Consider the following 18,825-nt stretch of genomic DNA (forward strand, 5'->3'; position numbering starts at 1 on the left):
TCGTAATAGAAGATAGAACTATAAGGTAATGAGAAGTCTTTTAAAATAAACATGCCAAAATGCATGCATACAAAAAACAAAGTCCTGGGACACTTGGGTGGCTCAGTTGGTTAAACATCCAACCCTTCATTTCAGCTCAGGTCTGCATCTCAGGGTCTTGAATTCAACCCTTGCATTGGGCTCCACGCTGGCATGGAGACTACTTAAAAACAAAACAAAACAAACAACACGAAGTTCTATCAATGTTGATTACATTTCTAAAATCTATTTAAAAAGCCATCAGAGTGAATCAGGTACATGAACTTGAGAAAAGCTAATTTTGGTGTGAATGGGGGAAAAGGAAGTTATTTTTTTTTAAAGGCATAAATTTCCTTCAGATTCTAAATGCAATTCAAAATGAAGAACACAAGGGCACCTGGGTGGCTCAGTCAGTTAAGTGTCTTCCTTCAGCTCAGGTCATGATTCCAGGATCCTGGGATCAAGCCCTGCACTGGGGTTCCCTGCTCAGCAGGGAGTGATCTGCTTATCCTTCTCCCTCTGCCCCTCCACCCTGCTCGTGCTCTCTCAAATGAATAGTAAGATTAAAAAAAAAAAAGACACAAAACTGTACTGAGCTATGGTTGCACCAATGACCTGAGCATGCAGTCTGTTATATACTTTAAGGTTATTCATTTTAAGGTTAATAATGTTCATTTCTATGTATGGTTTTCTGATATGAACCCAAAAATATTAATAATTTTTAACCATAAATCATATGGTTCTGTGATTCCCTTAGGATTAAGTAATAAAGTACTAGAGTGAAAATGGAGCATTAAGTCTAACACCATAAAGAAAGCGATAAATCCAGAATATGGAGTTCTATGTGACAACTAATGTAGGTCTTCATTTTTTTTTTTTACAGGATTTTATTTATTTATTTGACAGAGAAAGACAAAGTGAGAGAGGGAACATAAGCAGGGGGAATGGGAGAAGCAGGCTCCCCGCTGAGCATGGAGCCCAATGCAGGACTCCATCCCAGGACCCCAGGATCATGACCTGAGCCAAAGGCAGGTGCCTAATGACCGAGCCCCCCCAGATGCGTCTAGTATAGATCTTTAAAAACTCAGTAGCAGGGAGGAAAAAAGGCAGGAAGATTAATCCAGATTAATAAAGAATAAAAGAACACGAGAAATGCGGTGCATGCTCCTGGATTTTTAAAAAATTTATCTATAAATAACAGCTTAGGGACATTTGATAACAATAATATCACAGAATTATGGTTAATTATCTTAGATGTGATAAAGATTTAGGTTGTGTAAAAGGATGTACTTATCCTTACAAGATACATGATAAAATACTTAGGAGTATGGTTCATAGTATTTGTAACTTCTCTATTCACATAAGACAGTATGTGTGTACACACACAGACACACACATATATATACACACGTATATAAACATACATGAAGAAATAAAGCAAGTGTGACAAAATGTTATTGATAGTGAATCTAGACAGAGTATTTGGGTATTCAATATATTATTATTCTTTCAATCTTTTTGTAGGTCTGAAAATTCTCAACATAAAAAGTTGCTGGAAAAAAACGCCATTTATAATATCAGATACTTATACTTACTTCAACAGGCCAATTTAGTAATGATCTCCCATTCCCTGTCTAATCTTAATGTCTAAAGCAACGGTCTCAAAATCAGGCAGACACACCCTAGGACACAGACAAAATGAACCAGAGATACAGAAGGAAAATATTAGAATTTCTATTAATGTTCTTTTTCTCTGACCCTCCTAAGATGTCTGTTTTTCAGAGTGTTGCATAATGCACAAAATAAATTGCCAGAGTAGAACCTGTACAATTTGTAAATACATATACATACGTATTTTGAAGCTGTACACTTAAAAATATTTGTTACTAATGAGGATATCTGATAAAAAAAATTGGGATATAATAATTCTTCAGTATAAACATACCTATTTTTAAGATCATTAAACTGATTTAAGATTATTAAAACTGATTAAACTAAAACCAGAAGATCATTAAAACTGGTCCTTTTTGCTTTTATCTGAGGGAATGCTGACTCAATAATTTAATATGTAATCCTTATCTGAAATTCTAAGAAACTATAAGAAGCAAAAGGACAGACAACAGTAGTAGTGGGAAATATTAGCACAGCTAAAGAGTCAGAAAATCAGCAAACTACAGAATGACCAGAGGTTATCATAAATAAAATGATAAATTCTGTTCAGCAAGGAAATCTATGATTTTAAATACTAAGATTTAAAATGCTCTAAAATATAAAGAAAAAAAATGTTGCTGAATTTAAGAAAACTTCAGAAAAAATGACTTAAGTTTTAGAATTTTAAAGGAAGATCATACTAAAAAAGAACACATAAAACTCAGCTTTAATTAAAAACTGGGGGGAGCATATCATCATAAATAGTGTAGAAAATAATCTAGTAACTTGACAAGAATACTTAGTCAAACCATGATTATGAAATAAAAGATAACTGAATGTAAGGCCTTCAGAAAATATTTAGCTAACTTTCTTCCATGTATTTTATTTTGAAAGGGGCAGGAAGTTAGCTGATTTAAAAAAAAATGAAAATGATGTAAGAATGAAAACTTAAAACTATAATTTTGTAATTAAATAATTTAAAAGTGATATAACAGCTATAATTATTAGTACAATTGCCAATAAAATAATAAACCAAGGAAACAGATGAGAAAAAGAAAACTGGTTTAAAGTATTAAACAGATGAGCATTTGATCAATAATACCAATGGACCTCATTTTAGAAAATGATCATTTTTTTTATAGCTGCACAGTTTATCATATAGGACACTAATATGTCTTACATAAACTCGAAGCTTTGGACTAAAGATATTTCCAAGCTGAATTACACATGTCATATATACATGAAAATTGTACCAAAAAAAATATTAATGGTCTATTAAGCATTTTAAATACAAAAATTATAGAAACAAAATTCCAGAAGCTTGTAACATAAAGACAGGAATCTCCAGGCCCCTAAAATGGTCCCTCACTGTGTAGGAGAGAGAGGTACAGAGAAGGATGACCCTAGAGTTGGAAAGATTGTAAAATCACAATAAGTACACAATACACACTAGTCCTAGCAGGTGTTTGGCAATGATAAGATTATCACATCCAACTGGCCATGGGTTTGCCAGTTATTTACGCTAGACAGTAACTGGCTGAATTTTTCCATGAGTGTATGTACTTTTGGAAAAAATTCATGTTTATGTATACACACTCAAATTCTATAAAGGAAATAAACAGAGAAGTAAAATTTGCTTCACAGAAATCTACATTATAGTTAATTCATTTTATACATAATTCTACTCCTTAAAAAAGGGAAGGGGCAGCTATATTTTTAAAAGACTTTTTGAAAGTATGATACATACATCAGTTTCGGAACCAAATGATTTGTGCTCCTAACTGATCCTTTCCGGTTTCCATCCTTGCCATGTCATCTGAATGATGGAAAATCCAGGTTCCTCTGCATTGGAATTTTTCTGTCTGGTATTTTTATATGAAATAAATGCAAAGCACAAACTAATACAGTTATCAACTTTAAGTGCTCATCATTTAAACCTTTATAAGGCTAGTAATAGGTAAGAAAAATGTTTATGTATTGTAATAAGGGTAGTTTTTCCTCGCACCATTCATTGACTTTGATAGGTCAAAAAGCATACTAGAGACTATATAACTGATGTTACAGCACGAAGGATATCAAGATAAACTGGGAAAATGATACATTCACCACTGGTAAACAAAAATTTATCAAAAGACAAAGAGAAAAATACATTACGACCTGGGAAAAAGTCTACCAGTTAAACTAGAATATTCAAATTGGAGTGAAAAAGATTATAATCTGTTTGACAATATTTATCAAGAAACAATATACTAAAAATTTTTTAGTATAAAGTGTGAATTCAGTTTCTAAGGTTACTGTTTGAGGGCAACATACTCTAAACTCAGGTTAGCACAACACTAGGGTGACATACTGAAGTTGAAGATAATGCTGTGAATTTGAACCTATGAGTCACCATTAAAATTACTTGCCACAGAAGGAATCATTTGTCAAAAAGGAAAGGAATAATCTACCTGATTACAGCAGTCTTCGAAAATGCAAATTAAATTTTCATTTATGGTGTGAAACATGTTGTCAATTCATTTAATATAATGCTGAACTCAATTTTTCAGTTGTTTAAATAGTGTTAAATTATAGCACAACTAGGGAAATGGTAAATATTTAAGAAGTTTAAATTCCAGTGGAAAACATATTTCATGTAGATCAAAGGGAAAGCCTTCATTCAAAAATACTTCTGAATAGGGCCAAAATAATCCCATTAGAACTTGAATAGAGAGGAGCCCCGAAAGTCCAGTTTGAAAGATAAGAATAAATATACAAACTATGAAGCAAAACCAGGAATATAGAATACTTTGAAACATCTACTTATATCCATTTTAATGAACAATTAAAGGATACAATGTGTTAAAGACATATTTAAAAGACTAATAGTGGGAAAAGACAGATGAATCAAATTTTGTTTATATCCTAAATAATTACAAGAGACTTTGAAAGTGTAGTGTAATTCATGTTTTCTTTCCAGTTTAAAAATTTCTATCCATTGCCTCTATCTTTGGTGTCACTGCCACCAATAAACACAAGTATACAGCTTAGAAATCTAATTAACTATCTTCAACTAGGAAAAAGAAAACCAACATTATTCCTTTAAAAATAAGATATAAAGAATGTGATCCTACTTAATTTTGTCTCATGGTCCCACACTATTCTGAAATATCATGCCAAATGTAAAAGTTTGAAAGGGAACATCATCATTTACTATAATTGAACCAAAAATTTAGCTACTGTACGCTGGTGTGATGACAGCTAGTAGTATGCAGAGGCTACAAAAAGACATAAAATACGTATGTTTAGCTCACAATTAGTCAAAGGAAGGTTCAGTTTAATGTGAAACTGAAACATGGACAACATAATGCCTTCACGTAAATATGCTACAGCTTTGTTCTCTTGCAGTTTAAAGGGATAGTGTAATTATCTTAAATTTACACAAAACATTATGAAACATGGTAGTTGTTCATGATTAAAATAAAATAGCAATGTAAATTAATTTAACAGTGTTAAATATATTCACATGATCACCACTGTGATTCAAAATGGCCACTAATGAAGTTACAGAGCAATATATGTACATAACATTTGCCACAACAGTTTTTGTAAGTTTGACTTTTTGCAGACCAGGTAATTTCATGAGACAAATAATCTTGTATCAATTCTTTCATATTATGAAAGGAATTAAATGTTGTAAGTAGTTTCATTCCTCTAGGGGAGGGGGGAAGGGAGAACCTCTAAAAAGTCAGTGCAAATTGAAGAGAGTTCTACCTTCTCGAGTATTTGAACCTGTAGACCAAGATAGATTCCTAGAAGCTGAGGATAAACAAACCTTATGATATTAAAGACTCTCACAACATTGTCAGCGGCATTTAGCAGATATTTGCCACAAAGAGGAATTCCAAGTCCTATAGCAGAGCCTTCTGAGAATATGGTTGCTGTGGCTGAGGTGGCTGTTGACTGCCTCCTGGCTGAGGCAGTGTTGATGATGTTAAATTATAGTTTGGCACCTGGGACATATTAGTTCCTGCATTCTGGTATATAGTGACATCAGCAGTAGCAGCAGCAGCAGCAGGAGGAGGACTATATACTGAAGCCTGGTTGGGATATGTATTTCCTTGAACAGAACTGACCATTGTGCTGTGGAGGGGGGAGAAAACACTCAATTAGATCAAAACGGACTTACATAGCCATTTAGAGATAAACAGGAAAGCTGTTCATTAAACATTCATTCATTCAACCCATTTCATAAATACTTACTAAATACCTATAAGAGCCAAACATTTGCTAATTTAAACACTGGGATATTACAAAGAAAGAAGGAATGAGAGTCCTTACCATCAAGGACCTTAAATTCTAGTAGGAGAATAAAGATACAAGTCTATAATATGTCAATGGATAATAACTGGTATGAAGAAAAACAAAGCAAGTAGGAGGACCAAGAGCACCTGGGACAAGAGATTCCAGTTCCTGAACAGTGGCAGGGGAAGGCCCCTCAAATAACAGTACATTTAAAAGACAGCTGAAACACATGAGGGGGGAGGGAGTCATATTAATCATGGGGGGCAGTGTATCAGGCAAAGAGGACAGCAAATAAGAAGCCTATAAGGAGAGAAAATGCCAGACATGTTCAAGGAACAGAAAAGCCATGCTGGAGACAAAAGTGAGCCAAGGGGAAAACAGCATAACATAAAGTGACAGAATTAAGGGGGAGGAGAGCTTAGAATATGTGGCGCCCTGTAGACCGTAACAAGAATTCTGGCTTTTTTTGAGTGAGATGAAGATACTGACTGGTTGATTTTGGACAAAAGACCGATGTCATTTGATTCAGGTTTTAATAGACTCACTCTGGGCCAATGATAGATACAAGGATACCTGAAAGGAGGATATTACAATTGTCTAGATGAGAGATGACAGGTAACTCGAGCCATAGTGGACACGGTAAAAAGGAGAGGAAAGGGTCAGATTTTGAAGGCACTGCCATCAAAATTTGCTAGTGGGAAGTGGTCAAGATTGCCTGAAGTTTTAGAACTGATTAGCAGAGTGGCCTTTTCACTGAAAAGGAAGACTACAGATAAGGACTACAGTAGATTTGGGGAGGGAGAATCAAAGTATAGTTGTAGACACATTGAGAGACCTAGGAGATTCACAAAAGACAATGGACAGGCCTGGAATCCAACTGAGAGGTCAGGACCAGAATATACACTAGGGAGTCACTGGCATACACAGTGTTCAGAGTCATGGGCCTGAACTGAGATCTCCTAGGGATTACAAACAGAAATAAAGTCGTTCTTATTTAACCCTAGACCTCGGAAAAAGGAAGATAAATAGGCACTAGGCAAAGAAGATTGAGGAGTGGTAATAAGGTGGAAGGAACACTAAGAATGGTCATGTGAAGACAGTATTTCAAAAAAGTCAAGTGAAGACATATTTCAAAAAGGAAATGAGCACTGGATGTCACAGTACAGAAATCACTAGTCTTTGACCAGAGGGGTCCCAGTGACTATGGTAGATGAAAGCTTAATAACCTTATTTCTCTTCTTTCCATGAAAATAAAGCTGCGTTGTAAGAGGCCTCCTGGGGTGCCTCGGTGGCTTAGTCAGTTAAGCATTTTGATTTCAATTCAGGTCATGATCTCAGGGTTGTGAGACTGATCTCGGAGTTGAACTCTGTGACTGGGCGTGGAGCCTGCTTAAGATTCTCTCTCCCTTTGCCCCCTAATCAAATAAAAAATAATAAAATAAAATAAAAGGGGCCTTCTATATACTCCCACCACATTTACTATCTGTACCATACCCACATAAGACTCTGCATTCCCTCTCACAGAAATTGATCAAGGTCAGTGCTCCCATCCAAGGCACCCTCCACTGTGCATGGCTCCTAGTCCACCAAAAACATTCCTTCAGGATTGTTGCTGTCTCTGCTTCCTCTCCTCCTGTTCCCAATCCGCTATTTGAGTTTCTACTCTGTGTAAGATACCAAGTTAACTAAACAAAGAAAAACATTAAGAGGTTTAATATTGAAATTCTTCATACACACAACACTTTCTATTAAAAATGTAAAACATGTTAATAAAAAAAGAAAAAAATGTAAAACAATCTATACAATGGGGAATTGCCCAAAATTTTCAAAATATTGCCTATTTCTAAACTTGTCTTCAATTGCGACATTGTTTACAAATCATTTGTAAATTCAATGCTCTTCTACTTTGCAAAAAAACACCCCAATTCATTATTGTAACAGGTAGTCATTTACTGTTACATTCCACCAATTAATGTAACCAACTTAAGTAACATTTAAAGACATTACCCATTATCATTCTATGTGCTGTGTTGTGAGATATAAAGTATAACAAGAGGTTGGATTTGATGCCATTACATCAGTAAGAGTCACAATACTGATATCATAAATATAATGTTGAGACCAAGTGTTTAGCTGTGGAGCCAAAATGCCTGGTTTTGTATCTTACCTAAGTCCTCCCTTCCGTGTCTCAGTTTCCTTATCTATAAAATGGGTGACAGTGTATCAATTTCATAGGTTATTAGAGTAAAAGAGTGGTAATACATGCAAAGCATATAGTACAGTGCCTGGTGCTTACTGAAACACTCCATAAATGTTAGCTATTACTGCAGTCATTCCCATTTTGTACAATATTTCCTATCTCATTCATGGTTCTGCCATCTACTTGAGGGTAAAACCCAGCAATTCACCCAATATTTCTCTTTCATACCGCTGCTCTGCCCTCGCTCCTGACCCTGTCACCAATATGTAATCATTCGTTAATCTCCTGAATAACTCTTTCCCCATCTCTTAACATTTCATCCTGCAGTTGAACAATCACTGCTTGTCTAATATATATAATCTCCTGGCTTCTTACCTAGGCCCTAAAAATCATCTATCCTACTGCTATTTAAAGCCATTTAACAAGATTCCCCAGGTAAGACCCAACCTCCTTAACATATCTAGGACCATTCATTATCCTTGCCAGTAACTCCCAAGTGTTATCTCTCCCCCATCCCACTGAGGACTTTAATCCTTTAGTAACACTGTACTGTTTGGTAATCCCCAAAATGTGCCATGTATTTTCACAACTCCTCCATTTATTCTTTCCATGGGTATCAAGCCATTTCACACTACCAAGTCTTTACTTATGACAGAATATCTTTCCTTTTTCTTCCAGGCTAAGAATAACACAGACTGAGCACATTTTCTTGTAAACCTTCCCTGAACCACAAGGCTCCTAAAGCACCTTGCAAGTACCCCTATTTGTAATTTGTTATAATTACATTTTTTTTTATTGTCTGTCTCTACTAGCTCGTAAGCACCTTGAGGCTAAGAAACTCTAAATAAATGGTCAACTAATATTTGACAAGAGAGCCAAGAATATAGGTGGCCTCCATGAACCAGAAGAGGCTCTAATCCTGATTACAGTGACAGACCGGGCAGTGACCTGTAATGCTGTCTTGGGAAGATTTTTGTTGTTGTTATTGACTTTGAAGCTTTCCACACTGGGGCCCCAATCTGTGATCAGGAGATTACCATTAGAATTGTACCTTGGATTGTCTTTTTTATTTTGTATCCTCTCTTTTGCATTTCCCTTCCTTCCCAGACAGTTTCGTCTTTGTTCTAAAACTTGAGCCTGGCAGTGGTCACCTACAGAATTAGAACATTTCAGTCCACCCAACCTTCTCCCCTCCCATCCTCAAAGCCCTCCCAACATGCCCTTGGGTGACATGAAAACAGGTAAAGGAGGAGGGGAGGCGAGGGAGAGTAGGGAATAGAGGTGGGAAAGGAAAAGGAAGAAGAGGAAAAAACAAAAAACAAAAAAAGAGCAGAGCAGATACAGGAAGAGATGGTAGGAAAGAAAGATGGTATGACTCAAGATGGCCTAGAGCCATTCACACACAAGTGGGGAGAAGAATCAGTGTGACCCATGAAAGGACAGGAATACTCTTTCTTCTGCTACACTTGTATCCATCTCAACCCCCACATGGGCCCTACCCTGAAGTGTGGAACAAGTAGTTGGGGGACTCACCACCAGGCAAAGAAAGTTGTAACTGGAATGGGAAGACCATTGTACATACATACTTGACTTAAGGGTAACCCAGCCTGGGGGCGTGGGGGGAACAGTGGCTTTATTAAAAAAAAAAAAAAAAAAAAGAGAGCGCGCCAAGAATATTCAATGAAAAAAAAAAAAAAAAAGCCTCTTCCATAAATGGTGTTGGGAGAACTTAATAACCACATGCAGAAAAATGAAACTGGAATTCTGTCTCGTATCATTCACAAAAACGAACTTGAAATGGATTAAAGACTTATATTTAAGACCTGAAATTCCCAGAAGAAAACACGAAGAAAAAGATCTCTGACATGGTCTTGGTAGCAATTTCCTGGATATGACAACAAAAGCAAAAGCAACAAAAATAAAAATCAACAAGTGGGAGTACATCAAAAATGCATAGCAAAAGGCAGCCAGCAAAATGAAAAGGCAACCTACAGAATGGGAGAAAATGTTTTTAAATCGTATTTCTAATAAGGTTAATATTCAAAATATATACAGAACTCACATAACTCAATAGCAAAAAAACTAACAACCCAAATAAAAAATTGACAGGGGAATTTAATATAGAGTTTCCTAAAGAAGACATAAAATGATCAATTAGTACATGAAAAGAGCTCAATATTACTAATCATCAGGGAAATGGAAATGAAAAGCATAATGAGATATCACCTCATACCTGTTAAAGTAGCTATTGGGAAAAAAGAATCCTTGGGGAGTGTTGCTGGTAATGAAAACTGGTATAGCCACTATGGAAAATAGTATGAAGGTTCCCCCTGCCCCCCAAAATCAAAAATTGAACCACCATACGATCCAGCAGTCCTATTTCCGGATATATATCCAAAGGAACTGAAATCGGGACCTCTTAGAGTTTTCTGCACTCTCATTTTCACTGCAGCATTATTCACAATAGCCAAGATACAGAAACAATGTGTCATGAGATGAATGGATAAAGATGTGGGGTACACTCATACACACACACGCATATACAAAGGAATATTATCAAAAAGAAAGAAGGAAATCCTGTCATTTGTGACAATTTGGATGAGACATAAGGACATTATACTAAGTAAAATAAGTGAGATACAGAAAGACAAATGCCATATGATCTAACTTACGTGTGGAATCCAAAAAAGTCAAACTCACACAGAGGAGAGGGGTAGTTAGCAGGGCTTGGGGATTGCTGAGAATGGGAAATACTGAATAAAGGGTACACTCTTTCAGTTATAAGATGAACAAATCTGGGGACCTAATATATAGTATGGTGGTTGTAGCTAATAATACTATATCATACACATGAACGCTGCTAAGAGTAAATCTTAAATATTCTCACCACAAAAGAGAAATGGTAACTGAATGAGGGGATAGAGGTAGTAGCTAATACTACTGAGTGGTAACCATTTTATAATATATAAATGTATCAAATCAACAAATGGTACACCTTAAACTTATACAATATTTTATGTCAATCCTATCTTAATAAAGCTGGAAAAAATTCTAAATCATATTCTGGCACAGACGAAATATAAACATCTGTTTAAGAGAAGCTAAATGAAATAACAGACAAGTACACAGCTTCGGTCACCTCAGTACTATCACAGGCATCATCACTACAGGCAGGTTCAGGAAACGGCATCAGTACCGCCTTACCAAATTATCAGTAAGATCGCCCTAGGGTGACAGAAGTTTGGACAAGTGATAACCCTAGAACCAACATTATATATAAGAGAGTAAGAAATTGCCTTCTAGGTGTGAAATAAAGGACACTTAAAAACCTGCCTACCAAAAATAGAAGAAAAAATAATTCCTCATTTGTCATTACATATAACTTGTCATACAAAGCTCAAGTTGAATATGCAGTACACCTCTATCAAGTATATTTCCAACCCTAATTCTTGCTCCTCCCAATATCCTACATTTACTTTGTCACCAATTTCCTCGTTTAAACACACAAAATATATTTTTATATATTTATAAATGTATGTTATACACACGTGTGTGTATATGTGTGTGTATCTATTTAAAAACTTCCTCAAAGACTTGTGAAATCTTTGTGAGAAATTAAAAAATATAACTCATTGGCCTAATACAGCATTTAACATTCCCATCAACACTTAAACATTTATTTATCAAATATTAACCGAGTTTCCAGCAGGTGTAAAACTCTGCTATATAGTGTGCATACAAAGGTGAAAGAGATTTAGCTCCAGCTCTCAATATGCAATAATTCAGTGAGGATATAAATAAGTGAAAAACCAACAAGACAGTATATGCTGTGCTGGGGTACTGTGACAGCAACAGAAGAGGAACAATGTTGGACAGGCAGGAAGGCAAAACAGGCACTCTGGGAAAAATGAAGGTCGACCAAGAATAAGAACTGCAGAATAAGAAGGCATTTGCCAGGTATGGAGGGCTAAATATTTCCAAGAAATATTCTACTAGGCACCTCTAAACGGCACCTACTGAGATATACCTGTGCTTCTTACAGATGATTCTGATAGCTATAGTGTATCAGTGGAACCAGGCCCTGGCATACAGAGCAGGACGTGCATCCGGGATTTTACATTCTCAGTGCTGAAGCAGACAAAGCAACCTACAGCAAAACAGCAACAGGATGCTACGCTGCTACAGCATAACACAGTTTATGCACCTAACATCAGATTACCTCTGAGAACAATTTCTCAAGACCCTGACCTAAGAGTGATTCGGAAGCAAGCTCTAGGGACAAGGGTGTTAGAGCAGCATGTGGCACAGTAACAACAGGCTAGCTGGGAGAGAGGGAGCATTTCTGGCTAACAGTAAAGTATCTATATTAACTCATGCACATTCTCAACAATACCCACCTACTTTGTATCTAGTTTTTTTTTTTTTTTTTTTTAAAGCAGGTTATTCCTTACCAATTTGCTTATTTTCCATGTAAGGGTATTCATTTTCATCAAATTTCAACTAAAAAAAAAAAAAAGTTCTAGAAGAGAAAGAGCTATATCTAACGTTTTTTTTTTTTTCCTATGCTAAATAACTTATGCTATATAACCCAGCAGGAAATGGCCTGTCTTTTGATGTCTATAATAGGCCTTTCTATTAACCTTCTTAAGGTCACTTAGGAATACTAGACGTGATTACAAAATGATGTGTGAAAATCCCCAAACATCCCCAGTGTGACTCTTTTGAGGATGGATAATATAATAGTGATGGTAGTATAGTGGCACTCTTGGGCAACTTCAATACTGATGGAAAGATTTCTACAAATTGTGCCTGGGCTACAAGTAACTTCTCTTATGAGTCAGAATATCATGACTTTTAGAATGAATATCTTTTATTCACTTCAAAAGAAAAGACTTCAGTTTAAATTCCCACTGAAGCAGAAGAAACACTCACATAAATATAAATTTTATTGTATATAATCACTTAATTGTAATAGGAAGCATCATAAGTAAATAGCCCAAACACTCGTCTGTCATTTCATATTCAGCTACTGGACGCATGAACTATAGGAGCATATGGCTTCTTGTATCTCTCCTTTCAAATGGTTTATCTTACTGTGATAAACTAAATTCTGACACAGGGGAAAAAGAAGGAAATATTTGTCTTAGGACATCTCAGAACTATAAATTCTAGAATAATGATAAAAACACTTAGATTTTATATAAAATTTGTGGAGGATAAGTTATGGTCAAATTTAAGTTTCATTAAAGTCTTTCAAATATCATCATATACTCAAAAGCAACCAAATTATGGGTCGAGTTCAAGATGGTAGTGTAGGAAGACCCTAATTCACTCCATCCCATGAATGTAACAAATAGACAAGTACATATGAAATAATTTACTCTTAAAAAGACCAGAAAACTGGACAAACAGAACTTTTGCGATCAAAGACAAAAACCACTGAGACAGGCAGGAGAGGCAGAGACACCATCTGGACAAAAAAAAACAGGCACTGTGATCTGCAATCAGGAGAGATCTCAAATATAAATACATTTTCCCTAGACATCTAACCTTTAGAACGCACATAAGTAGAGTCCTCAAAATGTCGGGCTTTGAAAACCAATGTCAATTATATCCAGGAAAACCAGAAATTGTAGGGAACAAAGAACTTGCTCTTAAAAGGCTAGCCATGCAGACTCACTCAAAATCCAGCCTTTGGGATTTTGAAAAGCGCCTTGACCATATGTAAACAAGAACCACTTATCAATCTGGAAGTGCCTGCCAGAGGCAGGAAACTGTTGGGACTTTCTTCGGGAACAGAAACACTGGTAGGAGCCATATTAGTGATCTCACCCTACCTTACTATTGTCCATGTTAGCAAGTGCCAGTTTGGAACTATCTTTTTAATGTGCTAGAACCAGTAGTCACATTCAGTGGAGAACTCTGCCCACATTCACAAAACAACCATGAAGAACAGTCAGGCGAGGGCAACAGCCCTGCCTACCACCCAGACACACGACATCTGCGAGGCACAGCCCAATCAGGCACTAGCCCCATCCACTCCCACACCATAGACTGGGCCCTGACACAGCAGACAGGCCCAGGCAATCCACAAGGGGAACACCCTGTAAGCACCTGGCTTTACTCGGAAGAGACTGTGCTTCTGTGCTCTACACAAAATTTCCTACACAAGGCCACTCCTTGAAGACTGAGAGAAGTAGTTAATTTACCTAATAAAGAGAGTGAGGCAAAATAAAGAAACAGGAATATGTTCCAATGAAAGAACAAGAAAAAATATCAGAAAAAGACATTAATGAAACAGCAAGCTGACAGAGTTCAAAATAATGGTCATAAAGAAGCTTATCACACTTAGGAGAAGAATGGATGAACACAGTGATATATTCAACAAAAAGTTACAAAACATAAGAAAGTATCCAACAGAAGTTACAGAATAGAAAAATACAATAACTGAACTGAAAAATATACTGGGCAGGTATGACAGCAAGCTGGATGAATCCAAAGTTGGAATACAAAGCAACGAGAACTCACCCAGAAGGAACAGAAAAAAAAAAAACAATGAAAACAAAGGAATACCTTTAGTAAAATATCAAGCAAATAGCATTCCTATCATAGGGTCCCAGAAGGAGAAGACAGAAAGAAAACACCAAAAAACTTACCTAAAGAAACAATAGCTGAAAACTTCCCTAATCTGGAGAATGAAATAAACATGCAGGTCCAGGAAGATCAGAGAGTTCCCAAGAAGATGAACCCAAAAGATCCACACCAGAACATGTTATAATTAAAATGGTTAAAGTTAAGATAAAGAGAAAATCCTAAAAGCAGTAAGAGAAAAACAACTTATTCATACAAGAAAAACCCCATGAGGCTATCAGCAGATTTTTCAGCAGAAACTACAGACAAAAGACAGTACTCACAGTGCTAATGAAAACAAAACAAAAAACAAAAAAAAAACAAAAAACAAAAAACCTCCAACCAAGAATTCTTTACTGAACAAGATTATCATGCAGAACTGAAGGAGATTAGAAGTTTTCCAGATAAGCAAAAGCTAAAGGAATTTATCACCACTAAACATGGCTTTACAAGAAATGTTAAAAGGATGACTTTAACCTAAAAAGAAATGGCACTAATTAATAACAAGAAAACACACAAAAGTAAAAATCTCATTGGAAAAGGTAATTATCTAGTAAAGGTAGATCAATCACTTATAAAGCAAGAATGAAGATTAAATTACAAAAATAGTAAAATTAACTAAAACTATAATAATTAGTTAAGGGATATATAAAATAAAAAATACAAAATGAGGGACACCTGGGTGGCTCAGTGAGTTAAGTCGCTGCCTTCAGCTCAGGTCATGATCCCAGGGTCCTGGGATCAAGACCCACATCGGGCTCCTTGCTCCCCGGGGAGCCTGCCCTTCTCTCCGCCTCTGCCTGCCTCTTTGCCTGCTTGTGTGCTCTCTCCTTCTGACAAATAAATAAAATCTTTAAAAAAAATACAAAATGACACACTAAAAATATAAAAAACATGTAGAAGGTAAAAATGTAAAGATTGGGAATGTGTTCAAATTTAAGTTGCTAACAATTCAAAACAGGAAGTTATACGCACAGCAAGTTATATGTGAACCTCATGGTAACCACAAAGCAAAAACTTATAGTAAATATACAAAAGAAAATGAGAAAAAAATCTAAACATACAATAAAGAAAGCCATCAAACCACAAGAGAGGAAAAAGAAAGAACAGAGAGGAGAACTACGAAAGTAGCCAGAAAACAATTAACAAAATGGCAGGTGATATATACCTATCAATAATTACTTTAAATGTAAATGGACTAAATACTCTAATCAAAAAAGATGGGATAGATTAATAGATAAAAAAACATGACCCATCTATATGCAGCCTACAAAAAGACGTACTTCAAAGTAAGAACAGAAACAGTCTGAAAGTGAAGGACTAGAGAAAGATATTCCATGCAAATGAAAACAAAAAGAAACTGAAGTAGATGTACTCACACTAGACAAAATAGGCATCAGAAGACTAATTACACTGAGCCCAAGTGGCTCAGTCAGTTAAGCGTCTGTCTTCATATCAGGTCATGATCTCAGGGTCCTGGGATTGAGCCCTGTGTCAGGCTCTTTGCTCAGCAAGGAGTCTGCTTCTCCCTCTCCCTCTGCACCATCCCCGACTTGTACTCTTTCAAATAAATAAACAAATAAAATCTAAAAAATCATATCAGTTCAACAGATGCAGAAAAGCATCTCATGAAATACATCCAATTATAATGAAAACTCTCAATAAAGTGGGTACACAGGGACCATTACTAGACATAAGAAAAGACATAATGACAACAGCTACAGTGAACATTATATTCAATGGTAAAAAAAGCTGGAAGCTTTTCTTCTAAGATCATGAACAAAACAATAATACCCACTCCAGCCACTTTTACTCAGATCCTATTGCGTATCCCAACCATAGCAATTATGCCAAGAAATAAAAAGAAGGTAGAAAGGGGAAGGCGTAGAGGAAGTGTAAGGGTAAGGGAGAGAAGAGGAGAGGAGAGGGCAAGACACCCAAATTTAAAAGGAAGAAGTAAAACTGTCACTGTTTGTTGATGATAGGATACTGTACGTAGATAAGCCAAAAGATACCACCAAAATTTTGTGAGAATACATGAATCCAGGAGTCAAAGATATGTGACAAACATTTTAGAAACACAAAAAAATCAATATACAGGATTGTGGCATTTCTTATACACTAATAATGACTTATCAGATAGACAAACTGGGAAAATAATCCCACTGGGGAGGAGTCAAGATGGAGAAGTAGCAGGCTGAGATGACCTCAGTTAGCAGGAGATCACCTAGATAGTTTATCAAATCATTCTGAACACCTACAAATCCAACAGGAGATCGAAGAGAAGAAGAGCAGCAATTCTAGAAACAGAAAATTGACTACTTTCTGAAAGGTAGGACCTGCAAAGAAGTGAATCCAAAGCGACAATAAAATAGACTGCGGGGGTGGAGAGGGGCCAGCTCCCAGCAAGCAGCGGAGCAACGGAGCACAAAATCAGAACTTTTAAAAGTTTGCTCTACTGAGGGACATTGCTCCAGAGGCTAAGTGGGAGTGGAGCCCTCATGGGGACAGCATGGTCTCAGGTCCCACGGGGTCACAGAGGGATTAGGGGTGTCTGAGTATCACAGAGCTCCCAGGTATTAGAGCGCGGAAGCCAGCTTCAGAGACGGAGCCAAGGAATGAGTGCTCAATTCGGGATTACCTTAAACTGTGATCCATGGCACAGTCAGGCACTGCTCTTTGAACAGGGACCCCACAAATGGCAGATCCGGGGAAACCCCCCTGGAAGAGTGGCAAGGATCGGCTGGGTTTGGAAACTTCAGGCAGGGCTGAGTGCCAGAGACAGAGACACTCAGTCACAGGCTGGATGAGCTCGGAGGCCAGGGAGACAGGAATGATTGTGCACTCTTCTCCCAAGGCACACTGAGTAGTGGGGTCCCGAGCTCTCAGCACCCCTAGGCTGGAGACTGGGAGGCCGCCATTTTCATTCCTGTCCTCCAGAACTCTACGGAAAGCATTCAGGGAACAAAAGCTCCCGAGAGCAAACCCGAGCAGATTACTTAGACTGGCCCCTGGCAAGGGCTGTGCAATCTGGCTCAGAAAAAGACACTTGAGAATCACAACAACAGGCTCCTCCCCCAGAAAATCAGCAAGAAATCCTGCCAAGACCAAGCTCACTTAACAAGAAGAACACCAGAATTCCAGAGGAGGAGAAAGCAAAGTATGGAATTCATGGCTTTCTGCCCATGATTCTTTACTCTTGCAAAGTTAATTAATTTTTTTTCTTATTCTAACTTTTTAAACTTTTTTTTCCTTCTTCTAAATTTATTTTAACTTTTACCCTTTCCTCTTTTAATGTTTTTTAACTCGTTTATCTTAACAATACCTTCATAAAAAGAAAATCTTTTTGAACCTTCATTATTATACTCATATTTTATCCTTCATTGTTATCTAACTTGAATTTTTGTATACACATAGTATATATTTTATTTATTTTATTTATATACTTTTTTTCTCTTCTAAAAAATTTTGGGATACAACTTCTTCTAAAAGGTCAAAATATACCCTAAATCTACCACAAGGCTTTGTTCTAGTCTCCAGCCTGAGCAATTCTCTCCACTTTCTTTTTCTTTCTTTTCCCAACCAATTTATCTTATCAACTCCTTTTCTAGAATTTTTTAAAAATTTTCATCTTTACAATAATATTCCATCCCTTCAACGTGTATACCCTTATTTGTGTGTGTGTGTGTGTGTGTGTGTGTGTGTGTAAGTTTTTCTTTCTTTAAAATTTTGGGAGGTAGTTTCTTCAAAGAGACCGAAATACTCCCAAAATTAAGTGGGTGGCTCTGTTCTATTCACCGGTTTAATATATATTTTTTCTTTTTTCCTTTTTTTCTTTTTTGTAATTTCTTTTTTGAACTTCTTTTTACCCCCTTTCTTCCCACCACAATTTGGGGACTCTTCTGATTTCGGTAACGGACATTTTTCTGGGGTCTTTGCCACTCTTTTAGTATTTTATTCTCTCCTTCATATATTCTTATCTGGATAAAATGACATGGCGGAAAAACTCACCAGGAAAAAAAAAGAACAAGGGGCAGTACCTA

At 36.5% G+C, this 18,825-nt stretch overlaps 1 protein-coding gene across 5 annotated transcripts in view; it reads right to left on the reverse strand.

Moving 5' to 3' along the window:
* Positions 1 to 4,453: 4,453 nt before the first annotated feature.
* The window catches only part of STAM (signal transducing adaptor molecule), a 96,548-nt gene continuing 82,176 nt past the window's right edge, over positions 4,454 to 18,825 (reverse strand). For 4 of the 5 annotated variants that reach the window (XM_047740499.1, XM_047740496.1, XM_047740497.1 and 1 more), the window contains one exon: positions 4,454 to 5,790. In XM_047740499.1, the coding sequence (XP_047596455.1) occupies positions 5,559 to 5,790 (232 nt within the window). In that variant the 3' untranslated portion in view covers positions 4,454 to 5,558. The remainder of the gene's footprint in view (positions 5,791 to 18,825) is intronic. The other variant, XM_047740500.1, reaches the window with a different exon arrangement.

The sequence above is a fragment of the Lutra lutra genome, chromosome 8 (genome assembly GCF_902655055.1).
Source record: "Lutra lutra chromosome 8, mLutLut1.2, whole genome shotgun sequence".
NCBI lineage: Eukaryota > Metazoa > Chordata > Mammalia > Carnivora > Mustelidae > Lutra > Lutra lutra.